Raw genomic sequence first — 17,898 nt, forward strand, 5'->3', positions numbered from 1 at the left:
CTAAAATGAATAAAGTAAGAAAATTAATAAAGTAAAAAAAAACGAAAAAAAGAACGCCCCTTTCCTCTTATTTTATAATAAAAAACTGAAAAACAAAAACACACACAAATTAGGTATCGCCGCGTCTGTAATGTTCGGCTCTATAAATATATCACATGATCCACCCTGTCCGATAACCACCATAAAAAAATAAATAAAAAATAAACACTGTAAAAAAAAAAGCAATTTTTGTCACCTTACTTCACAAAAAGTGCAACACCAAGCGATCAAAAAGGCGTATGTCCCACAAAATGGTATCAATAAAACCATCACCTCATCCCGCAGACAATGAGCCCCTACCTTAGATAATCTCCCAAAATTAAAAAAAGCTATCACTCTCAGACAATGGAGACACTAAAATATGATTATTTTTTGTTTCAAAACTGCTATTATTGTGCTTAAGTGAAGTATACATATTAGGTATCACCACGTCTGTAACAACCAGCTTTATAAAAATATCAGCTGACCTAACCACTCAGGTGAACAACGTAAAAAAAAAAAAAACTGTAAAAAAAAGACATTTACATTTACATAAAAAAAATTGCAACAGCAAGTGATCAAAAAAAGGTATGCCCCCAAAAATAGTACTAATCAAACCGTCACCTCATCTCACAAAAAATGAGACCCTACTTAAGACAATCGGTCAAAAAATAAAAAAGCTATCACTCTCAGACAATGGAGACACTAAAATATGATTATTTTTTGCTTCAAACTGCTATTATTGTGCTAAAGTGAAATAAAAAAGTAAACATATTAGGTATCGCCATGTCCGTAACAACATATAACATATAAAAATAGCGCATGATCTAACCTGTCAGATGAATGTTGTTAAAAATAAAAACAGTGCCAAAGCATCAATTTTTTAGTTACTGTGCCTCACAAAAAGCATAATATAGAGCAATACAAAATCATATGTACCCCAAAATAGTACTGTAGTTATATCATAGTTTCCAAAATGTGGTCACTTTTTTGAGTTTCTACTGTAGGGGTGCATCACGGGGGCTTCAAATGGGACATGGCATCTAAAAACCAGTTCAGCTAAATCTGCCTTCCAAAAACCATATGGCGTTCTTTTCCTACTGCGCCCTGCAGTGTGCCAGAACAGTATGCCAGTGTGCCAGTATCACATGTGGGGTGTTTCTGTAAACCACAGAATCAGGGTAATAAATATTGAGTTGTATTTGGCTGTTCACCCTTGCTTTGCTACTGAAAAGAAATTGATTAAAATGTAAAATCTGCCCAAAAAGTGAAATTCTGAAATTTCATCTCCATTTTCCATTAATTCTTGTGGAACACCTAAAGGGTTAACAAAGTTTGTAAAATCAGTTTTGCATACCTTGAGGGGTGTAGTTTCTAAAATGGGTTCATTTTTGGGTGGTTTCTATTCTGTAAGCCTCACAAAGTGACTTCAGACCTGAACTGGTCCTTAAAAAGTGGGTTTTGGACATTTTCTGAAAAATTTCAAGATTTGCCTCCAAACTTCTAAGCCTTCTAACGTCCCTAAAACATAAAATGTCATTTTCAAAATGATCCAAACATGAAGTAGACATATGGAAAATGTAAAGTAATAACTATTATATGAGGTATCACTATCTATTATAAAAGTAGAGAAATTGAAATCTGAAAATTTGGGAATTTTTCAAATAATTTGGAAAATTTGGGATTTTTTCACAAATAAAGGTGAAATATATTGACTCAAGTTTATGACTATCATGAAGTACAATGTGTCACAAGAAAATTATCTCAGAATGGCTTGGATAAGTAAAAGCATTCTAAAGCTATTACCACATAAAGTGACACATGTCAGATTTGCAAAAAATGGCCTGGGTAGGTGAAAACAGGCCCGGGTTTGAAGGGGTTAAGTAACATATGTTTATAGGTTGGAATACTGTACTCCTACATATGCATTGGTTAGGCCTCTGTGCAGGCTTTATTAAATTCACCTAATCACGCCTTTATTGACCTTGCCTTATGCACTGTGGTAAAATCATTCTGAAAAGGGCCTTCACCAAACAAAAAAAACAGGCCTTTTCCAAACTGTTCCAACAAATCTGGATGCATACAATTATCAAAAATGTCTTGCTTTGCTAATTACTGAAGCATTAAGATTTTCCTTCACCATAACATAGAAGCCTAGCCCCACCCCTGAAAAACAACCCCATAGCCTTGTACTTCCTCCACCAAACTTCACAGTTGGTACAATGCAGTCAGACAGGTTCTTCTCCTAGCATTCCCCAAACCAATCCGTCAGGCTTACAGAGAAGTGTGATTCACCACTCCACAGAACATGTTTCCACTGCTCCAGCGTCCAGTGGTGGCATGCTTTACACCACTCCAGCCTGATGTCCACCAATCTGTAGTTGCCAACCTGGCATTGTGCTTGGTAATGTAAGGCTTGCATTTAGCTGTTCAGCCAAGGAAACTCATGCCATAAAGCTCTATCTCATAAAGCACAAAGCAGTGTTTCAAAGCAGTGTTGATTGAAACGAAGTTAACAAAGCGCAATTCAATCAGAATTTCTTGAAAAATTAGATTTGCCACAAATCCAAATTTCTTGGCCATCTTGATTGAAGAAAAGGCGCTAATTCTCTTGCATGATGACTTGTGACATCACAACATCATCACGACAGGCAGACGCGGTGACATCATGGCCGCACAGCGTGAGGAGATAGTGATGTCTTCATGTCAGCGCGCCCAAGAATTGGCACATTCTTCAATAAAGATGGCCATGACAGCCTTTCCGCAATCCAATGTATATATGTTACCACAAAGCACCAAGAAATTTGGATTTGTTCATGTTCATTGTTCATTAATCCATGATTAAATGGATTCGGTGAGTATGTATTTTAGGATAGACTAATAACCCTTAAATGGCTGAATGTGACTCTCAGATGCTGCAATCATTATTGAATGTGGCATCTGACCGGTTAAATGATAGGGGGCAGCGCAATCACCATTTCCCTTTATTGCGCCTGCTCCATACAATGGAATACGATTCGTTATTAAGTAATTCGTAATTAATAATATTTCTTGTTGAAGTTCGGTGAAGCAGCCAAATTTAATTTTAGGAAACTCGCTCATCTCTGATGTTAATGCCAGAGAAGGTTTGGAACTCTGCAATTATTGAGTTAGCAGAGCACTGGTGAGCCTCAGCACTCTGCAATCGCTTACGTGATCTGTCACTTTGTGGCTTAGTTGCTGAGGTTCCTAAACACTTCCACGTTGCAACAATAGCATTCACAGTTAATCATGGAATATCTAGGAAGGAAGAAATTTCACAAACTGACTTGTTGCAATGGTGGCATCCTATCCCAGTACCACACTCAACCACACCACACCAGCTAGGAGCTGGACTTTATGCAGCTGTGGAAGTGGGAGAAAATAAAACACCAGAATTCAGTGATTAAGAGGTATGTCCCAGTAATGTTGTCTATATAGGGTATATAAATTATATTTTTTGTTTTATATACAGACGTGGACAAAATTGTTGGTACCCTTTGGTCAATGAAAGAAAAAGTCACAATGGTCACAGAAATAACTTTAATCTGACAAAAGTAATAATAAATTAAAATTCTATAAATGTTAACCAATGAAAGTCAGACATTGTTTTTCAACCATGCTTCAACAGAATTATGTAAAAAAATAAACTCATGAAACAGGCATGGACAAAAATGATGGTACCCCTAACTTAATATTTTGTTGCGCAACCTTTTGAGGCAATCACTGCAATCAAACGCTTCCTGTAACTGTCAATGAGACATCTGCACCTCTCAGCAGGTATTTTGGCCCACTCCTCATGAGCAAACTGCTCCAGTTGTGTCCGGTTTGAAGGGTGCCTTTTCCAGACTGCATGTTTCAGCTCCTTCCAAAGATGCTCAATAGGATTGAGGTCAGGGCTCATAGAAGGCCACTTTAGAATAGTCCAATTTTTTCCTCTTAGCCATTCTTGGGTGTTTTTAGCGGTGTGTTTTGGGTCATTGTCCTGTTGCAAGACCCATGACCTGCGACTGAGACCAAGCTTTCTGACACTGGCTAGTACATTTCTCTCTAGAATTCCTTGATAGTCTTGAGATTTCATTGTACCCTGCACAGATTCAAGACACCCTGTGCCAGACGCAGCAAAGCAGCCCCAGAACATAACAGAGCCTCCTCCATGTTTCACAGTAGGGACAGTGTTCTTTTCTTGATATGCTTCATTTTTTCATCTGTGAACATACAGCTGATGTGCCTTGGCAAAAACTTCGATTTTTGTCTCATCTGTCCACAGGACATTCTCCCAGAAGCTTTGTGGCTTGTCAACATGTAGTTTGGCATATTCCAGTCTTGCTTTTTTATGATTCGTTTTCAACAATGGTGTCCTCCTTGGTCGTCTCCCATGTAGTCCACTTTGGCTCAAACAACGACGGATGGTGCGATCTGACACTGATGTTCCTTGAGCATGAAGTTCACCTTGAATCTCTTTAGAAGTCTTTCTAGGCTCTTTTGTTACCATTCGGATTATCCGTCTCTTAGATTTGTCATCAATTTTCCTCCTGCGGCCACGTCCAGGGAGGTTGGCTACAGTCCCATGGATCTTAAACTTATGAATAATATGTGCAACTGTACTCACAGGAACATCTAGTTGCTTGGAGATGGTCTTATAGCCTTTACCTTTAACATGCTTGTCTATAATTTTCTTTCTGATCTCTTGAGACAGCTCTTTCCTTTGCTTCCTCTGGTCCATGTCGAGTGTGGTACACACCATATCACCAAACAACACAGTGATTACCTGGAGCCATATATATAGGCCCAATGGCTGATTACAAGGTTGTAGACACCTGTGATGCTAATTAGTGGACACACCTTGAATTAACATGTCCCTTTGGTCACATTATGTTCTGTGTTTTCTAGGGGTACCATCATTTTTGTCCATGCCTGTTTCATGAGTTTATTTTTTTACATAATTCTGTTGAAGCATGGTTGAAAAACAATGTCTGACTTTCATTGGTTAACATTTATAGAATTTTAATTTATTATTACTTTTGTCAGATTAAAGTTATTTCTGTGACCATTGTGACTTTTTCTTTCATTGACCAAAGGGTACCAACAATTTTGTCCACGTCTGTATATGCAGTTGCAAGAAAAGTATGTGAACCCTTTGGAATTATATGGATTTCTGCACAAATTGGTCATAAAATGTGATCTGATCTTCATCTAAGTCACAACAATAGACAATCACAGTCTGCTTAAACTAATAACACACAAAGAATTAAATGTTACCATGTTTTTATTGAACACACCATGTAAACATTTACAGTGCAGGTGGAAAAAGTATGTGAACCCCTAGACCACGGGTGTCAAACACAAGGCCCGCGGGCCGAATCCGGCCCGCCAGACCTCGTCATGTGGCCCGCGTAGCCGCCGCCGGCCGCCAGCCTTCACCTTTTATTCTCACATTATTTTTTTTTGACACAAGAAAGCCGCCTCTTCAGAGCATGCGTGGCAGCCATAGGCAGTAATAGGAGCGGTCATATGCTAGCCGCGAGCTGACCGCTCCTACATCTATGTCAGCCTGTCCCTGCATCGTGCATATCACTTCCTGCAGGCGGCCCCCGCACCTCCCGGCTCCTGTATCGAAGTCTCCGCCCACCTGCCAGCACAGGAGCGCACAGTAAGTCAGCACACCGTCTCCAGAGACTGAGTAATTGCAGGCCAAGATGGGAGAAGAGGAGTGAGAGACCCCACGGCCCCCTGCAGATGAGCGTTCCTCCCGGAGCCTGTCCACATCGCAGCTCCCGGCCTGACCTGCAAGCGCTGACTGGGGTCACATAGCATTATACTGATTTATGATGCTATGTAACCCTTACAGTTCTGGAATGTGTTGGATAACACTGACAGCATTATGTCAGTGTTATCCAACACATTCCAGAACTGTAAGGGTTACATAGCATCATAAATCAGTATAATGCTATGTGACCCCAGTCAGCGCTTGCAGGTCAGGCCGGGAGCTGCGATGTGGACAGGCTCTGGGAGGAACGCTCATCTGCAGGGGTGTCAGAAATAAAGGTTGTGCTGTCTGTCTTCTGAGGCTCTGGCCCTGCCTGCAATCTGCACTGCACGTGGCACTTGATAAACTATAATGTCTCCCTGTTGCCCCTGCCCCCATACAGTATACAACCGTATACATCCTACAGATACAACCGGCCCTTTGAGGGTGACCAAACTGCTGATGCGGCCCCCGATGAATTTGAGTTTGACACCCCTGCCCTAGACTAATGATATCTCCAAGAGCTAATTGGAGTGAGGTGTCAGCCAACTGGAGTCCAATCAATGAGATTGGAGGTGTTGGTTACAGTTGCCCTGTCCTATATAAAAACACACACCAGTTCTGGTTTGTTTTTCACAAGAAGCATTGCCTAATGTGAATGATGCCTCACACAAAAGAGCTCTCGGAAGACCTACAATTAAAAATGGTTGACTTGCATAAAGCTGGAAAGGGTTATAAAAGTATCTCCAAAAGCCTTGCTGTTCATTAGTCCACGGTAAGACAAATTGTCTATAAAAGCAAACCTAGAACTGGTGTGTGTTTTTTATAGTGCAGGGCAGCTGTAACCAACACCTCCAATCTTATCTCATTAATTGGACTCCTAGCAATTCATTCAGAACTTCTAGTAGAAATAATAGAGAAATTGGACAACATACAGACATAAGAATAGATGCTCCAGAATTGTTATTACATGGGGAAAGCATGAAGCTATTAAAATAGACATCTCAGGAGTGGTGAAAGGTCCTCTTTAAAGTTGCAATCCTACACATGAGGATGCCCACACCTTATTTTTTTTAAATCAGGTTCCAATCAGGTTCCTTACTTCTTAGGCGTTTTCAGAGAAGATGGCTAGTATGCATAATATATGGGAAATAAAGATTTGTCACAGGAAATCTGTTCACAGACAGGTGAAATAAGTAATATTATTCATCCTGTTACAATGGTACCTGTCAAGTAGATGGTTATATTAGGCAGCAAGCTAAAGTCAGTTCTTGTAATTGATGTATTGGAAGCCAGAAAAATGGGCACGCATAAGAACCGACTATGACAAGGCCAAAAATAGGGTCCTGGTATGCAGTGGTTAGTATCTATTAAAAGTGGTCCAAGGAAGGACAACCAGTGAACCAGTGACAGAGTTATGGTTACCCAAGGCTAACTGATGTGCATTGGGAGCGAAAGTAAGCCCATCTTGTCCAATCTTGCAAAAGAGATACAGTAGCACAGATTGCTGAACACGTTAAAGGGGCTTTCTGAGAATTTCATACTGATGACCTGTCCTCAGTAGTGTTGAGTGAACTTGTGGTTTCAAGTTCAGCGTACAAGGTTTGGGTTATCTAAGAATTTTGTTATGGATTCCGCTACCACGTAACCATACCATAAGTTATGGTCTGTGGTAGTGGAATAAAAAACAGAATTCTTAGATAACCTGAACTTTGTACGCCAAACTTGAAACCACATGTTCACTCAACAGTCCTTAGAATAAGTCATCCGTACCTCATCTGTGGGGGGCTGACACCCGGGACCCCCCTCCCTCCAACCAGCTTTTTGAGAAGGCACTGGCTCTCTTGTGAACGCCATGGCCTTCCCCGTGCTCACCAAGCACAGCACCGTACACTGTATAGCGGCTGTGTTTGGTATCGCACTCATCCCCATATAAGTGAATGTGACTGAGCATAATGCCAAGCACAGCCGCTATACAATAGGATTTGCTAGTAATATCAGAAGAAGCTGTAGGAGAGCAAGGGGCACATATAACTTTATTTTAAGGTGGCCTACCACTGTCCACTATTATATACATATATAGAGAAGGAAAGTGAGAGATGTGTGCAAAAGCATAACTGAGCATGTTTTTTGGGGCAATTTGACATAAAAGATTAGAATTCACAATCAGATATCTGTATTTTTATTCATTGATCATAGCCGGAAAAACATGCGAAGGCAATGTGCTGCATAATTTATTGCATCATCTATTATCCACATCTGACCCCATTAAGACATCAATGTGTGGTAAAAAAAAAAAAAAACGAATAAAAAGGATGCAGTGTTAATAGGCAGACATTGAACAAGGAAATAAAATGTTCCAGGGAATTACCTGACAAAAAAATTACTGAGAAACCGCAAGTTGTTTGCATTGTTCTATTGGCTTGGATTCTGCACCGTTCTCATACTAGTTCATATCTGGGTCACTGACTTGTGTAATTATTAACATATGACAAAATCCACTCTATTTAGCTAAATTCAATGTTAATATGAAAACATTTACTTAGTCCATGACATTCACTGTTATGTTCAATGGTGTGAAATAAGAAAAACTCCAGTTTCAGACCATTTCCCATTTTAAACATACAGTAAAGTTTCTGAAACTTTGTATTCTTACAGAACTGCATGTAAAACTATGAGCCTCATTTATCAAAACTGCCTAAGATTAAAACAGTCTTAGTTGCCCATAGCAACCAGTTGAAGCTCAGCTTTCATCTTTTTCAGAGCTCTTTATTAAATGAAAGCTGAGCTCTGATTGGTTGCCATGGGCAACTAAGACTGTTTTACCAAAAGTTTTGATAAATGACTTTATTATAGATGCAATATGCTGACAAAAAGAGCTTAGACCCCATTCACACGGCCATATTTTTGCTCCGTATCTGATCCACATTTTTTGGGGGGATAGGATGCGGGCCCATTTACTTAAATGGGTCCGCAAAACATGCAGACAGAGCACTGCGTGTCCGTTCTGCAGCCCTGCAAAAAAGATAGAACATGTCCTATTCGTGTCCATTACAATAGATCCGCAAAAAAAAAAAAATGGGTGCAAAACGAACGTAATATGGACGCCCTTCGTATTTTTTGCTGATCTGCGTTTTGCGGACTGCACAATACATACGGTCGTGTCAATGCACCCTTATCATGAGTTTCAGTTTGAAAAATTCATAAGTGACAAGTGAGTAACAGCAAGTAAAGCAATTTGACTGGTGTGAGTTTAAAGGGCCTCTTACAAACTGCATGGGGACAAACTATCATTAGTATTTTTGTCCTCCATACAGTTCACATATTGTCGGCAGCACATCACAATATCTACCAAGTCTCTAAAGATTATTTTTAAAGAGCCAATTGTCTGTTTGTCAACTGATCAGGAGGGTGTTTAGACGGCCAGATGTTTGGCCAAATGAACATTTGTACGAATGTAACCATCTTCTGCCAATGTGGTAGTGTCTTAAAAATGGTCGCTTGATAGAAAATACAGTAGATGGACAAATACTAACCTCCATGTGAAGACTTGTTTGCACAAGGATAATTAATTTTATGGAATGTCTTGTGCTAGGCCAACAACACCCAACTTGTCACTTACCATAAATACATTTTGTTATTATTGCAGATTTCATTTGAAGGAGGGGAAGGAACACATATCTGCCTTTGCACAATGACTCCTGGTTTGTTTTTATTTGGCCTAGCTTGTGCCTTAATCCAAAATGTTGGTAAGTCATCCAAAATAACCAAACCAAAGGAAATGTTCCAAGAAGAAATTATCAATGCATGGCATTGTGCAACACAAAATAATACTAACTACTGAGAGCTACTTCACTAAACTTGGCTTACGCAAAGGTGGCAGTGGTACCGGAGGATTACACCATCAGACATTCAATATCAGGATAGTAAACCTTTTGTAACAAGTGTTTTGTAGGGCAAAATGACACCTAATAATTCTGTATATGTATCTTTGCATTATGTTGTTAATAAGTTACTTCAAAGGAGTTATCAGGTTTAGGAAATCCATTGTCAAGTACTCTATTAGGAGAGTATTTCAATACCACCGTCTTAGGCAGGGTAGGGAATCTCCTTAAAGAAGCCAGTCCTGTATGGAGACTTAGTGGCAATCCTCCATGGAAAACAAATATGCAAAGAGGTATTTCCTGAAAAAGTGAGCCATCTCGCCAGTGCCACCTATGAGTCATGATTTGACTTTCCAACAAGCCTTGGGATTTGGCAAGGAAATATAGCCAAGCCAGATATCTATCCATAGAGAGCTGTTTTGGGGTGCTTATCCCTCATCAGTATGGAGGAGGATTCTGGCTTGCTCAGTGCAATATCTTGGAAGCAGCTTAGGCAAGGTGCTGAGACCAGTCTGGAGACCTACAGAAAGTACTCCATGGTATGGAGACTTGAAAAAGAGCTATCTCACCAGCACCACCTTTTGAAACTGGCTCTTCATAAGTCAAGATCCAACTTTCCAACAAGCCCTGTTCTCTTTCTTGGGAGATAACCATTTCCGATGGAGCATTACCAATAGTGCTCCATACCATGGAGTACTACTAGTAAGTCTCCATACAGTACTGATCTTCATACAGGACTGAAATTCAGCACCCGGCCTAAGCTGCTTTCAAGGCATTGCACTGAGTCAGTCAGAATCCTACGCATTACTGATGTCGGGGCACACAATATTATTACTGTTTGGGGCAAAAAGGGCATTAGTATTATTAATAATTATTAATGATACTCCCTTTCTGCCCCAAAACAGTAGCAACAACTTTTGTTCCACATAATAAAAATGACGATCTGACCCAATTTGAACTGAAGGCCTTTTCTTGCCTGTAAGTTAGCGTGACCACATTCAAGTGACCTTAGTGCATTGAAGATATTGCTTCTCTTGTACTGGGCTGCTGACATCCTTCGCCCATTCATTGGGATTTGGTGGTCTGGGAAATGCCCCGTTTCCCCTCAATGCCTTGTTGAGGTAAAAGTGTCTAATAACTTTTTTTTACAGAGGCTGTTTAGGCTTAGATCAAAGGGTCTGACTCTCTGGAAATTGTACCATATCACCGGCACTAACGGGTGGTCTTTAGCGTTCTCTCAGCCTGTAAAATGCTCCAATGTTCCACTCAGAGGGGCTGCCTGGGTGAAAAAGGGGATATGTCAGGGTTCAGCTCTGAACCTGGACAATCCCTTTAAATAAGGATGAGGTGCTATACCGGACACAGCCCACAATGAGCCCATTGATACAAACATGCCACAATGTTAGAGTATATAGTGAAAATAACAATATGGAAAATACTGATGGGCATTCACTCAGACAAATTCCATTCAAGAAGTCCATCCAGTCCTCTGCAAAACCATATATTTTGGCATCACAATGTGCTGTACCAAATTATAAACACAACTTTATTGCATTGACAAATATAACTCTGCTACATCTGCACACTTACTGTATATATACCCTTAACACAAATTTGTTTACTGCAGTTTACTGACATCACTAACATTAAAGGGACACAAAATCATTTTTTTTTTTTCAATGGACTAGAATTGGTTAAAATAGAAAAAATAAGCACTGTTCCACCTCTGCTGATCTACACTTTCTGGTCCCCACTTGACACACAGAAGATTTGTGGCGAGCATTTCCAGCCATCTTCTGTGTGTCTATGTGGCACCAGGAATTCGACAGCAGCAGGGACTAGAATAGTGTTGAAATAGCAGTGGCGGGGGATTGGTGAGGGGCATTTTGCTTATCTTTTACTTTTATCCCCTTCACACACCACTCAATCAGAATTGTATTAAAATATGATGTGTTGCATTTCTTATTAAGCAGGCCTCTTATGGCAGTATGTGCATCAGAAAAGCAAATCTACTCTAGCTATGAGCTGGCATAGAATTGCCCTAAAAGTTATGCCAGTTTCTGGTATAAATTATAGTAAACTATAGTAAACCTAAAATTCACTCCTTTTTTGAAAAGTGTCATAAAACTGAAAAAAGTCACACATTTTTTATGTAGACATTATCACCCTAATACTATATGTGTGTGTGTATGTGTTGCTAAACCAAATAGCTACACTCACTATGTACACTATGTAGTCAAAAAGTATTGCATGCAGCCTAAACCCTGCCTCCTTCTCCTAAACTAGGGTGCTTCCATGCACTAGTTTTAGAGGGAAGAAAACATGGATGCCTCCTATGAGAAGTATATAGGAGCACATTTATTAGGACCAACATTTAGACACCGGTCTTATTAAGCCCCTAAATGGCGGTGGATCACCGAAGTGTTGTAGAGGCGCCAGTAGAGTATATCTGTTCTTAAATTATCCCCATAGTTGTTGTTGTTTTTATTTGGGGTATAGAACAAATGCAAACAAGAAAGAGCCATTATGCCTGGTTTTATATTTTGCAATTCTTTAGATGGGTTGTCCAGATAAAAAAAATAAAAAATGTATTACCTTGAATTCTAAACCAAAAGTGGGGTCCCTGTTCAGGACCAGGGTCAACAAGTTTCCCTCCTTATGGCAGACCTGTCCTCTCCTGCACTACACAGATATCCCATTAATTTGAATTGGCATTGTGTAATGCATTATTTGCCGTGTAGTGGTGCTGCAGGGAAATTAAATACTAGGTTTCCTCACATTGTTGAAGGTCCCAGTAGGAGGACATTTTATGATCAACTTATTATGAAGGGATCTTCTAACAGGGAGGGATTGAACCCCTATCTCTCTTCTAAAATACAATATAACATTATGTTCTTGTATTCTCTTAAAATACAGAGTCTGATACATTTGTCTGCCCAAAAGAGGTGACTGGAAAATTGGAAGGGTCAGTATCCATCACTTGCGCATACTCAACTATTACGAAGGCCAATAAGCATAGCCGCAAGTTTGTTTGCCAAGAACGAGGAAGGTCTGGAAAATGTCAATATACAATCGCCTCTACGAATAACTATGTACACCAGAACTTTTTCGGCCGTGTTTCAATTGAAGACAATAAAAACGACGGCTTGGTCACCATTACTTTGTCTAACTTAAGGAAAACCGATGAAGGCACTTACATTTGTGGCTTGGGCACAGATGTGAATGGGATTAAAGCTATGTTCACTTTGGCTGTCACTGAAGGTAACTATAAAAAGTTAAATTCAGAAATGTTACTACATAATCATTTCAATTATAACTTATGAGTTCTATGATAGTCCAAACATTCTAAGTCTACTGTTGCTGTCTATCATACACAAAAATGATGGTGCAGTAAGTAACATTTCAACAGAGGGCTGTCACTTACATTCATTTACATGCTACATTTACATAGCTGGGCAAAATATATGTGCATGTCCTTATTCTACATGAGTGGATTCTATGGGTCTATGCATGGATTGACTTATATATGTTATGCTATTGTACCTAGACAGTTACAGTACTGTATTTGCATTACTTTTCACTATTTTGATCCATACAAGGGAATTACCCAGACACAGAAAATGACAACCCTGGTCATAGCAACAATTAATCAGGGTAGTAGCACCCAAATATTACTATAGTACTCTGGTCATAGCAACAATTAATCAGGGTAGTAGCACCCAAATATTACTATAGTACTATAGTGAGGACTAAATGGTGTATCTAGATTTAAAAAAATGTTAATATTGCCATAGCTCAGACAATGGGAAAAAAAACCTTAATACATTACAATATGTGTTTTTTAAATAAATATATGTATATATATATATATATATATATATATATATATAACACAGAAAATCTGCGGCACTCCTTGAAGTAAAAAATGTGCAATTTATTCACACATGTCAGAAAAGACAACGTTTCGGTTCTCTCACAGAACCTTTTTCAAGTCAGGTGACTTGAAAAAGGTTCTGTGAGAGAACCGAAACGTTGTCTTTTCTGACATGTGTGAATAAATTGCACATTTTTTACTTCAAGGAGTGCCGCAGATTTTCTGTGTTATTTATCCGGTCCTGCATCGAGGGATCACTGCGGGCACCGCTACAGCTGCATATTGAGGAGTGCTGCCTGACCTTTTTTTATGGATCTATATATAAATATATATATATTTTTTTTTTATTAAAGGGGTTATCCAAGGGTATAAAATGCTCCCCCATATGCCCAGGCCCCTCACATTGAATATATCTACCTGGCTCCCCGCGCCTCTCCTGGTCCCCGCACCACAGCTGCTGCTTCTCCCCGTGTCCAGATGAAAACATCCGGTGTTTAGTACTGATAACCTATCCTCAGGATAGGTCATCAGTATCTGATCTGTAGGGGTCTGACACTATGGACCTCTGCCCATCAGCAGTTTTAGAAGGCACTGCCGCCCCTGTGAGCACCGCTGCCTTCTCGCAGCTCACCAAGCACAGTGCTGTACATTGTATAGCAGCTGTGTTTGGCATTGCAGCTCAGCTACATTCACTTCTATAGCCACATGACCAATGAACGTGTCCTCACTGGCCTAGGAAAAGCTGGAGAAGGTCGTGGCTCTCAAACAGCTGATCAGCAGGCGTCCCGGGTGGACCCCCACTGATCAGATACTGTTGACCTGTCCTGAGGATAGGTCTTCAGTATTAAAATGTCAGAAAACCCTTTTAAAAAGAAGTGGGGGAGAAGGGTAAAATAAACATACAGTAAGAAGACAGAAAAGTGTTTGATCTACTGAGTAGTAAGCACAGTTAGAATACAGCATTATGAGAGCATAATATAGACACATACGGAAAAGAAAAAATGGAAATAATCATATTGCGAGTGTCTGTATTTCAAAGAGTATTGTAACAGAAATAAAAACATTCATCTGATTTATTATGCCTTCAAACCAGAATTCTGGCTTCAAAAAGTTTAAAAAAATTGTGCTTTTGCGACTTTTTGCATTTTTACACCACTCACTCCAGTTTTGTAATGTGATTGGGGAAGTGGGTGCAGCTAGCATTGTTAGGCTACTTTCACACTAGCGTTTCTATTTTCCGGTATTTAGAGCCGGTATAGGGGCTCAATACCGGAACAAAACACTTCCATTTTGTCTCCATTCATTGTCAATGAGGACAAAACGTAACTAAAACAGAATGGAATGCTCCAAAATGCATTCCGTTCCATTTTGTAGCGTTCCCATACCGGAGAGAAAACCACAGCAAGCTGTGGTTTTCTTTAAGTCATGGGATGCGGAGCAAAATGGATCCATCATGACCCACAATGCAAGTCAGTGGGGACAGATCTGTTTAACTCTGACGCAATCTGGCACATGGTGTTCATGACGGATCAGTCTTGGCTATGTTAAACATAATACACCCAGATCCGATCATAACGGATGCAGATGGTTGTATGATCAGTAATGGAAGCGTTTTTCCTGAGCCCTGCCAGATCCAGTAAAGATGCTAGTGTGAAAGTGGCCTTAATGAGTTTCACTCCAGATTTATCATTGAGACTTTAAAAAAATGTCATTACTCACTGGAGTAGTTTTTGTAGACAAAAGCGTTAAGAATAATACAAATTTATCAAACAGCATGTGACATTTGATTTTATATATATATATATATATATATATATATATATACACACACAGTACAGACCAAAAGTTTGGACACACCTTCTCATTCAAAGAGTTTTCTTTATTTTCATGACTATGAAAATTGTAGATTCACACTGAAGGCATCAAAACTATAAATAAACACATGTGGAATTATATACATAACAAAAAAGTGTGAAACAACTGAAAATATGTCATATTCTAGGTTCTTCAAAGTAGCCACCTTTTGCTTTGATTACTGCTTTGCACACTCTTGGCATTCTCTTGATGAGCTTCAAGAGGTAGTCACCTGAAATGGTTTTCACTTCACAGGTGTGCCCTGTCAGGTTTAATAAGTGGGATTTCTTGCCTATAAATGGGGTTGGGACCATCAGTTGCGTTGTGGAGGTCAGGTGTATACACAGCTGATAGTCCTACTGAATAGACTATTAGAATTTGTATTATGGAAAGAAAAAAGCAGCTAAGTAAAGAAAAACGAGTGGCCATCATTACTTTAAGAAATGAAGGTCAGTCAGTCCGAAAAATTGGGAAAACTTTGAAAGTGTCCCCAAGTGCAATCACAAAAACCATCAAGCGCTACAAAGAAACTGGCTCACATGCGGACGGCCCCAGGAAAGGAAGACCAAGAGTCACCTCTGCTGCGGAGGATAAGTTCATCCGAGTCACCAGCCTCAGAAATCGCAGGTTAACAGCAGCTCAGATTAGAGACCAGGTCAATGCCACACAGAGTTCTAGCCGCAGACACATCTCTAAAACAACTGTTAAGAGGAGACTGTGTGAATCAGGCCTTCATGGTAAACTTATATGCTAGGAAACTACTGCTAAGGACAGGCAACAAGCAGAAGAGACTTGTTTGGGCTAAAGAACACAAGGAATGGACATTAGACCAGTGGAAATCTGTGCTTTGGTCTGATGAGTCCAAATTTAAGATCTTTAGTTCCAACCACCGTGTCTTTGTGCGACGCAGAAAAGGTGAACGGATGGACTCTACATGCCTGGTTCCCACCGTGAAGCATGGAGGAGGAGGTGTGATGGTGTGGGGGTGCTTTGCTGGTGACACTGTTGGGGATTTATTCAAAATTGAAGACATACTGAACCAGCATGGCTACCACAGCATCTTGCAGCAGCATGCTATTTCATCCGGTTTGCGTTTAGTTGGACCATCATTTATTTTTCAACAGGACAATGACCTCAAACACACCTCCAGGCTGTGTAAGGGCTATTTGACCATGAAGGAGAGTGATGGGGTGCTGCGCCAGATGACCTGGCCTCCACAGTCACCGGACCTGAACCTAATCGAGATGGTTTGGGGTGAGCTGGACCGCAGAGTGACGGTAAAAGGGCCAACAAGTGCTTAGCATCTCTGGGAACTCCTTCAAGACTGTTGGAAGACCATTTCAGGTGACTACCTCTTGAAGCTCATCAAGAGAATGCCAAGAGTGTGCAAAGCAGTTATCAAAGCAAAAGGTGGCTACTTTGAAGAACCTAGAATATGACATATTTTCAGTTGCTTCACACTTTTTTGTTATGTATATAATTCCACATGTGTTAATTCATAGTTTTGATGCCTTCAGTGTGAATCTACAATTTTCATAGTCATGAAAATAAAGAAAACTTTTTGAATTAGAAGGTGTGTCCAAACTTTTGGTCTGTACTGTGTATATATATATATATATATATATACATATATATATATATATATGGATGTATTTATGTATCTGTGTATGTTTCGCGATCACTCAAAAACGCAACCATCGATTTCAACTAAACTTGGTATACACATCCCTTGCTAACTGGATAGAAATCTTGTTGAGGTCTCAGCTCTCTAGGATGTACTGTTCCTGAGATAGTCCCAAAAAATTACCTTCATTAGCCAATACAAGCCTGCAAGTCTTTCTCTTCATATCCCAACTGCCATATACATGGTCACATGTCCCTTATCAGCCAATAGAAGCTCGCAGGCCCTTAGTCTCCACATACATACAGTTTTACTCCAGGTTTCCATAACAACCCAGCCATTTTTCTTTACTGCTGTAGGTTAGCTTTAGGCTAGGGCTACACGGCGATAATAAGTCGCACAACTACACTGCTACATGTGTCGCACCAATATCGCACAACAATTTTTATAATGATAGTCTATGGTGTTGCACTGTGACGTGACATTCTGCGACTGTGACGTGAAAGTCACAGAAAAATCCATCTTGGATGGATTTTTTGCAACTGTCGTGTCGTAGTCGCAGCATGTCACATGTCACAGTGCGACACCATAGTCTATCATTATAAAAATTGTTGAGACTAAATTTTGCACGAGATGTCGTCGTGTAGCCCTAGCATTAAAGAGGCAGGTGCTGTGGAGGTCACTGTTAAGGGGGCTAGGGCCACTATTAAAGGGGCAGCTGCTGTGGAGGTCACTGTTAAGGCAGCAAAGTACTGTGAGGTCACTGTTAAGGCAGCAGGGTACTGTGGAGGTCACTGTTGAAGGGGCGGACCCCTGAGGAGGTCACTGTCAAGGGAGTGGGGTGCTGTAAAACTCACTGTTAGGGCTCATGCACACGACA

At 40.1% G+C, this 17,898-nt stretch overlaps 1 protein-coding gene across 1 annotated transcript in view; it reads left to right on the forward strand.

Moving 5' to 3' along the window:
* Window positions 1-17,898, forward strand: part of LOC122933397 (polymeric immunoglobulin receptor-like) — a 102,588-nt gene that overhangs the window by 33,500 nt on the left and 51,190 nt on the right. Inside the window, exons 2-3 of the mRNA XM_044288367.1 lie at window positions 9,435-9,534; window positions 12,586-12,930. Coding sequence (XP_044144302.1) covers window positions 9,480-9,534; window positions 12,586-12,930 — 400 coding nt within the window. The 5' untranslated portion in view covers window positions 9,435-9,479. The remainder of the gene's footprint in view (window positions 1-9,434; window positions 9,535-12,585; window positions 12,931-17,898) is intronic.

This window comes from Bufo gargarizans, chromosome 3, assembly GCF_014858855.1.
Source record: "Bufo gargarizans isolate SCDJY-AF-19 chromosome 3, ASM1485885v1, whole genome shotgun sequence".
NCBI classification, from domain to species: domain Eukaryota; kingdom Metazoa; phylum Chordata; class Amphibia; order Anura; family Bufonidae; genus Bufo; species Bufo gargarizans.